The following is a 9,008-nucleotide window of genomic DNA, read 5'->3' on the forward strand; positions in this document are numbered from 1 at the left end:
CGGAAACCCTAGCGCGGGGAGCGTTGGCGTCGCCACCGCCGGAGCTTCACGTGATGCGATGCGTGATGAGGTTAGGGAGGAAGATTCATCTTCGGAGGCGGAAGAATCGTCTTCGGAAGATGAGGACGAAGACGAGGAAGATGATTGATGTGTCTTTCATTTATGTCTTGAACTTTAGTTTGCATTTTGAACTTGATTGGATGAACTTGTGGGCATGAACTTTTATTTTCATCAACTTGTTTGTGTCAAATTTCACATGTTCATTGCATTTTGATGAATGTTTCAAACTCATTTTGTGTCCAAAATGCCATATATGTTAAATGCCCAGTGAGTCGCGCGCGCTATATTTTTACGCGCTGCTGGAGCGGCGCTCGTGCGCTGCATTATAGCGCGGCTGCTGGAGCCAGCGCTGGCGGCCGTGCTAAACCAGCCAAAGCGCGCGCGGCAAACAGGTTTTTTACGCGCGGCGCGAAGCGCGGCTGTTGGAGATGCTCTTACAACCATGTCATCCTAGTGCATGTCATTGCCGCTTCGCTGCGAGAGCCAGGCTGACATTGTATCCTATGGTCGGGAAGTCATCATGCTAAGGTCGAGCTAGACCACGTCTCGCCGTCTTGGAGAAAAAGAAGCCATGGTCGACACCTTGAGCAGATTGAAAATCCTAAAGGCGAACCATATCCTAAATAAAACTCCGGGCATGTTCGCAACAATGGACAATGTTGCATCAGTGAAGAAGTACAAACTGCCGGAGAATAGCCTAGTTGTCGTCGCAAAAAATGGCTAGGGTACATCACCCCTATCCCCGTTGGTTGTCTAATTTTGTGGCTTTGTTTTCCTAACTCAACACGTGGCTATCAAATTATAACAAAATATATATATTTCACATATTATGTTGTACGATTTGTGAGTGCCATGATGGCTAAATACCAACCCCTGGGACGATTGTGAAGGTAACATGTATTGGAATTATATTTCCAATTAAATAAGGGTCAGAAAACTACATGCACCAACCATTCACAACCACTCAAAATAGATTAAACGGATGTTGGATCTATAGCCATTAGATCTCGATCCAACCATCTACACGAATACCCAAAGTGCTATATATGCCCACCCAAACCCTAACGCGACTCAACCCCCAACCCCCACGCCGCATTCTCAGCGCGCTCATCCTTTTCCCCTTATTCCGACCTTCCTCTCATCGCGACACTGTCACCTTTCATCTTCTCCGGCGAGTTTGTCATTCTCTCCGTCAATAGGTGGCAAGCTTATCGTTTGCTGCTAGAGAGGCACCCATCCGACGACATCAGTAACCGGCTTATCTAGCATACACCATGAATTGTATGCACAACTTTTCCGGTGTGTGGAGTGCACATCGTTGTGGTGGAGTGCATTTGATTGGCCGCACCGCGACTTGAAATTTATCAACGGATTTCTCATCTTGGACCGATCGGGAGATAGATGGATCTGGATGATTTCAACATAAGGTAATAAATTTTAGGATATCTATACAATAGTATATCCTTTTGTCTCATCAACATGATTTTTACAAATATATGTGGCATCGAACTTGTTTAGTTGAATCGATCTAAGTATATTTTGTTTTTAATCTAGGTTCAGTATGTTTTCTCCTCGCACTAGCAAGTCCTTTCCTTTCCGACCTACCGTCTCCGGCCTAACTCTGCAATTTAATTGGATTGATGTTTAATGTTGTGCTATTTTGAAGTTTCTGTTCGTGAGATGCACTCTTATCTATAGGACAACATAACAAATAAGAGTGTATCACAAACAGAAACTTCAAAACAGAACAACAATTAAACACCAATAGAACTAAATTTCAGAGTTAGGCACAAGACTGTAGATCGATAGAGACGTTATTCAAATCAGCGGCTTTCCTAGCTTGCGCCAATGCTGAGGAAGATGGATCAGGATGATGTCAATATAAGGTAATGAATTTGAAGGTATCTCTACAATAGTTGACACTTTTATCTCATCAACATGATTTTTACAAATACATGTGCATCGGACTTTGTTTAGTTGAATAGATTTAAGTATAGTTTGTTTCGAATCCAGGTTGAGAATGTTTTTTCCTTGGCACTAGCAAATCCTTTATTTACTCTATGAAAGCACTAGAAAATCATCATAAGGTAATAATTATCATGGTATGTTTGCACTAGCAAATCATTTATTTTATCAACACGTTTTTTTAAAGAACATGCATGATACATAACGTTATTTACTTTTGGATCTAAGCCTACTATGTTTGCTAGTTCAATGTGAGATGGTTCTCTAGTTTTAGTTTGAGCAAGTCATTACCCTCTTTTCGAAAACCAAGTTCGAGTGGCAAACATATTTTTTAGGAAGAGTGCTTAGCGTGTTGGACGATGTGCAATTCTTTCATAGCTCGACTCTCCGTGGCAGACGGGGCAATGGGCCTTGTCATTAGACTAAAGGTTCGCATGACTAAAAGCCCAGCCCGCATCTCGCATCGCATTACCCTGTTTTGGGCTAATTTTTACTATATATTGTGTCTCGTCACATCTATCTATTTATTTGTTTCCTAAAAAACTTTTTTTATTTTGTTACCCTAAAAATCTCTTTATTTATTGTTGGAGGATCGTATTAATTTTCTACCATCAATAATAATCCTGATTTTGCGATGAGATGCAACGAATCCAGGACAACTAGATGTCATTTAACTTCAGGGTAGCCAGCAAATTTAGTGTTGACGGCATCCATGCCATGGTTCTTATCCTTCGTTTGCTAGGACTATATATGATGCAGTTATTGTTTGTGTGTGTGTGTGTGTGTGTGTGTGTGTGTGTGTGTGTGTGTGTGCATGTTTCCACATATGATATTTTATAGAGATTTTTGTTATATATTTGTTTAGTAGGATTCATCGTTGCACAATAGACAATTTTGTGTGTGTCGGGGCGGGGGGTGGAGGTTTGTTTGACCACGGTAAAATAATTGTTAATGTAAATTTATGCACGGTAGTTTCTGTTAAGTGCTCGGTATACAGGTAGACCTTCCATATAAAAAAAGCCAAGAAATGTTCGTTGGTATATTTTTTAATGTCTAGATACATCCATATCTAAACAAATCTAAGACAAGTAAATGAGGACGGAGGGAGTACATGACATATTTCCTGTGTTAAGTAGCCAGACGAGAGAGATAGAAGCCAATAATTTAAGAAGGAAAAACGTTTTTGTGAACTATTAAAAAATCATGCCAAAAAATAGAAGGCTTGTATTTTCATTAATTTGGTGCAATTGATACAGAACATAGTACTTGAGTACGCACCGCAACAGAAGAAACAAAAAAGGAAAAACACAAGTACATATGCATCATCAAGCTAGCTAGCTAGCTAGCTAGCTAGGTGGATACGAGACCACCTTCTAGAAGCATGATGCATATGACTAAACAAGACATGCAATTTCTAGAAGGTAATAAATAGTGAAATTATTGCTAAATGATCGAAGATGGCGTTGGATCTCTTTGTAGATCGGAGCCATGCACGTCCATCCATGCTTGCGTCGACACAATAGGTGGACTCAATCAGACTCGGATGGATGGTTTCGGATTCGACCTCGTCTTGTTCTCAGTTGGGGAAGCTGCCGTGCGGCCCGGGCTTCACGAGTTCGGGCCGCACGTCAGGTTCCCTAACTAAAAAGAAGACGAGGCCGAATCCAAAACAGCTACCCGAGTCCGACTGAATCCATCCATTCTGCCGATGCAAGCAAGGAGGGACGTGCATGGCTCCGACCTACAGAGAGATCCAATGCCATCTTCGATCATTTAGCAATAATTTCATTTAATGCCTTCAAGAAATTGTCTGTCTCATTTTAGTCATATGCATCGTACTTCTAGAAGCTGGTCTCGTATCCACCAAGCTAGCTATCTAGATGATGCATATGTACTTGTGTTTTTTGCTTTTTTGTTTCTCCTGCTGCGGTGTGTATCCAACATAGTGGCTTGTATCGTGTTCTTCTGTATCCATTGCACCGAATTAATAAAAATATAAGCATTTCTATTATTCTATTTTTTTGGCATCATTTTTTAATTGTTTACAAAAATTTATTCTCTTGTTAAACTATTGGCTTCTATCTTTCTCATCTGGCTATATAAACAGGAAAGATGCCATGTACTCCCTCCATTCCTAATTACTTGTCTTAGATTTGTCTAGATACTCCCTCCCTGTGTTCATGAGATGTATTCTTATCTACTGGACAACAGAACAGATGAGAGTGTATCACAAACAGAAACTTCAAAACAGCACAACATTAAACATCAATAAAACTAAATTCCAGAGTTAGGCACAAGACTGTAGATCGACAGAGACATTATTCGAATCAGTGGCTTTCCTAGCTTGCATCGATGGCGAGGAAGATGGATTTGGATGATGTCAACATAAGGTAATAAATTTGAAGGTATCTCTATAATAGTTGACACTTTTGTCTCATCAACGTGATTTTTACACATACATGTGCATCAAACTCTGTTTAGTTGAGTAGATCTAAGTATATTTTGATTTCAATCCAGGTTGAGAATGTGTTTTTCTTGGCACTAGCAAATCTTGTATTTCCTTTATGAAAGCACTAGCAAATCAACATACATTAATAATTATCATGGTATGTTTGCACTAGAAAATCATTTATTTTATCAAAACATGGTTTTTTGAAAGAATATGCATGATACCTAACTTTGTTTATTTTTGGATCTAAGCCTACTATGTTTGCTAGTTCAATATGAGATGGTTCTCTGGTTTTGCTTTGAGCAAGTCATTGCACTAATTTTGAAAACCAAGTTTGACTGGCAAACATGTGTTTTTTTCAAACACAGTACAAACACAAGCGATCATATATACGCGCATACACACACCTCTATGAACACACACGCACATCCTACCCCTATGAGCGCCTTCGACAGACTGAGCCGGCATATCATCTTGAGATTTACGACATGTTTTTAGAAAGAATGCTTAGCATGTTGAACGTATGTGCAATACTTTCATAGCTTGACTCTTTGTGGCAGACCGGGCAATGGCCCTTGTCATGAGAATAAAGGTCTGCATGACTAAAAGCCGAGCCCGCATTGCCTTATCCTGTTGTGGGTTAATTCTTACTATATTTTTTGTCTTGTCACATCTATTTATTTATATCCAAAGAACTACTTTTTATTTATCACCCTAAAAACTATTTATTTATTGTTGGACAATCGTATTAATTTTGTACCATCAATAATGATCCCGATCTTGCGATGAGATGCAACGAATCCAGGACAACTAGCTATCGGTTAAATTCAGGGTAGCCAGGAAATTTAGTGTCAACAACATCCATGTTATGGTTATTATCCTTCATTTGCTCGAACTATATATGTATGTTATTATGACTGTGTGCGCGCGTTTCCACGTATGATCTTTTATATAGATTTTTCTGTTAAGAAGCAAGTAATTTTTAATGTAAGAAACAAGTATATTTGTTTAGTACTCCTATGATTCATCGATTTGCACAATAGACAAAGGCTAAGATATGTTTATTGGTATATTTCCCCCCGCGACATCTTTCCTTTTTAAGCAGCTAGATATAGATGAGAAAGTTAGAAGCCAATGGTTCAACAAAAAACGTTTTTGTGAACTATTCAAAAATCATGCTGTAAAATAGAATAATAAAAAACGCTTGTATTTTCATTAATTCGGCGCAATGGATACAGAACAATGCAAGCCACTATGTTGGGTTGCCGATGCACCACAACAAGAGAAACAAAAAGGGAAAAACAGAAATACATATGCTTCATCCAGATCAAGCCCATGCTGGCGATGTGAGCAGCTCAAACCCAGCTCCCTCCATTCACGCTGGTGCCACCCAGCTCAAACCCACCGCCGCCGGCGATGGCCGTCATCATGTCCTCCAACCCGCCGTTGGCGCTGGTGCCACCGAGCTCAAACCCGCCTCCGACCGCGAACCCCGGCGTTGGCATAACCGCCATCATCTGCCCCGTCCCACCGAGCTCAAAGCCACCGCCGCCGGCGAGTAGCTGTGGCGGCAGGGCCGCGAGGGCTGCCTCCTTGTCACGGCGACCGTTCTGGAGCACCTGGTTGACGAGCGCCGCAACGGTGACCTGCGCCTCCTTCAGCGTAGCCATGCAGGCCAGCATGTCCGCGTCCCCCATGTTGCGCTGGTCTGCGACTGCGTCCAGCCACGCCGCCGCCTGGCTCCCCTCCGCGCGACCCTTCGCTATGGCCTTCCCCCAGCACTCCTTCCGCTTCTCCACCGCGCCCAGCTCCGTGGACAGCTTGTTGTACTTCTGTTGCAGCTCTGCCAGCCGGTCCGGGTCGACGGCGGCGCCCATGCCAGCCCCCGCCGCCCCGGCCTGCTCCGCGGGGCGGAGGAAGCGGTCGACGATGTCCTCGGCGGAGGGGTGGCCGAAGGAATAGGCCTTGCCGGCCGGGGAGTAGACGACGGCGGCCACCTCGGCGCCGCACATGACGGCCAGCTCGTTCGCCTTGCGAAACAGCCCCTCCCGGCGCTTGGAAAAGCAGATGTCCCGTGCAGCCTTGTTCTCGATGCGCCGGATTACGATCTTCTTCCGCCCCATTGCAACCCACCCTAAAACCTTTGCGCCCTCTCTCAGAGTGTTTGATTATTTGGAGGAGGACAGTTGAGAACTTGAGGTCTGTGGTCTGTCTCGCTACAGCTCTGGGGCGTCCGTTCTATAGGCGACGAGAAGAGTTGACATGAGAATTTGGCTGTGCCAATTTATCACGGGGGTGCATATCCGATCCTCATCTCTGCTTCATGGATGAGCTAGGAGAATTGATGACATGATGAGATGGTGACAACCGATGAGTTGTCACATTTCCAACCCAGTAAAGGCTGCATGTTTGTTTCTTCTTTTTTCTTTCTCATTTAGGCTATATTTGATGCGTGTGTATATCTACGCTGAAACAGCCCATCGACTTCGATTTTCTCTCGATGTTTATAACTGCCATATACGGCCGTGTGGGGCCTTGGCATGGAATGGATATCCCTAAATACATTCCTTCTTCACCCTGAATAAGGCACATGTATATGTCAGTTATAAACGTCGAGAAGAAAATTAGGCAGACGATGGGCTGTTTTATCGTAGATATACAGTGCATTAAGAGCGGTACAGACTAGATATAGAAAGAAACATCAATCTCCTCCTGGTTTGGAAATGCGGCAACTCATCTTCGTCATCATCATCTCAACATCTCATCAACTCTTTTACTCATACGTGAAGAGGGGATGTTGGTATGCACTGTGCACCGTGCCGTACATGTATCTACCGATTGTCGTCGCAGTTTAAAGATAACCAAATGATACAAATCCGATTATCCGATGTCAGTTTTATAACAATTCAGAGCGAACGCGGTCTAGACCGTTGGATGAGATGCACTGATCTTCGCATGCGATGATTGTCGTCGCCAGCATTTGGAACGTGTTCGCTCTACACCTTTGCGTGCGTGCGACCGGCAAGCTCTCAACTCCGGTCGCCAACATTGACCTTCTTCAAGCCGAGGGAGGCGCTGCGGCCGCTCTTACCCTTGATCCGTTCGCAACAGGAGATGCACCTGTCGAAATACAGGGTGGGCTTTGGTCCCATCTAACAATTTCAGAAAAATCTCTAAGGGCCCATGTAGGTATCGTGACAAGGGATGTGGTGGGAAGTTTAGTCCCAGCCCACTAGTGGAGGAGGAGTTGGACCTCGTTATAGAGGGTTCTCTTTCACATGCTATTAGAGCTTGATAAGAGAAATTGTTCCCGCGTGCTCCTCCCCCGCCACGCGCCTCGGGAATTAGCCGAGCCGAGCTCACAAGAGTGGCTATATCGCTATCAATCAAGGTGGGACAGATCAGCCATAGCCACATATCAGCTGCGCCCAATATGCGGGATTTTCGTTGGCTCAGATCTTTCACTTTGACGAATTTCGACCTAGTGACTACGCGCTTAATTTTTGCCGGCCAGAAACGAAGAGCCCGTAACAAAAGCGCCATGAATCCGAGACGTCGGGTCATGGGCTATCACGGACTCTGACTCAGGTCCAGCCCACGTCCTCCTACTTGCCCGCGCCTCTATAGTGCAAGGGTCAGCAACCCTAGACGTCCCATCGCATATGCTCTACCTCCACGCACATCCCTTCCACTATCATTCCTTTTGTTGCTGCTGCCAGCGGTCCCATCCCGTCCACCACATACACGATTGACGGGAGAACAGGCCTACAAAATCCCGTCTCTCGAGATCCTGTACGGGAGAGGAGCGATTAGGTTTTTTGGAAGCGACTTCTCACCGCCGTTCGTCTACGTTGCCTTCGTTGTCATCATGAGTCAGCAATACGAAGCCAACCAACTCAGCGTCGAGAAACTTGAAGCCAATCCCGTAAAGGCTGCATGTTTGTTTCTTCTTTTTTCTTCTCATTTAGGCTATATTTGATGCGTGTGTATATCTTCGCTGAAACAGCCCATCGACTTCGATTTTCTCTCGATGTTTATAACTGCCATATACGGCCGTGTGGGGCCTTGGCATGGAATGGATATCCCTAAATGCATTCCTTCTTCACCCTAAATAAGGCACATGTATGTGCCAATTATAAACATCGAGAAGAAGATTAGATAGATATACGGTGCATTAACAGCAGTACAGACCAGATATAGAAAGAAACATGAATCACCTCCTGGTTTGGAAATGCGGCAACTCATCGTCGTCGTCGTCATCTCAACATCTCATCAACTCTTCTAGATCATACGTGAAGAGGAGATGTGGATATGCACTGTGCACCGTGCCGTACATGTATCTACCGATCGTCGTCGCTGTTTTAAGATAACCAAATGATACAAATCCGATGTCAGTTTTATAACAATTCAGAGTGAACGATAGACAGTTGGATGAGATGCACTGTTCTGTTCTTCGCGTGCGATGATTGTCCTCGCCAGCATTCGGAACGTGTTCGCTCTACACCGTCCCTTGCGCGAACATCCGACCGGATAT

General features: G+C 44.1%; 1 protein-coding gene across 1 annotated transcript; it reads right to left on the reverse strand.

The window, feature by feature from the left end:
* Positions 1–5,829: 5,829 nt before the first annotated feature.
* On the reverse strand, positions 5,830–6,597 carry LOC119350620 (agamous-like MADS-box protein AGL61). Its single transcript, XM_037618360.1, has one exon. The coding sequence runs from the start codon at positions 6,595–6,597 to the stop codon at positions 5,830–5,832; it is 768 nt and encodes a 255-aa protein (XP_037474257.1).
* Between the last annotated feature and the right edge of the window lie 2,411 nt (positions 6,598–9,008).

Source organism: Triticum dicoccoides, chromosome 1B, assembly GCF_002162155.2.
Source record: "Triticum dicoccoides isolate Atlit2015 ecotype Zavitan chromosome 1B, WEW_v2.0, whole genome shotgun sequence".
NCBI classification, from domain to species: Eukaryota; Viridiplantae; Streptophyta; class Magnoliopsida; order Poales; family Poaceae; genus Triticum; species Triticum dicoccoides.

Excerpts from the sequence above, each read along its gene's own strand:
- LOC119350620 (XM_037618360.1), bottom strand. The coding sequence starts at position 6,597 with ATGGGGCGGAAGAAGATCGTAATCCGGCGCATCGAGAACAAGGCTGCA.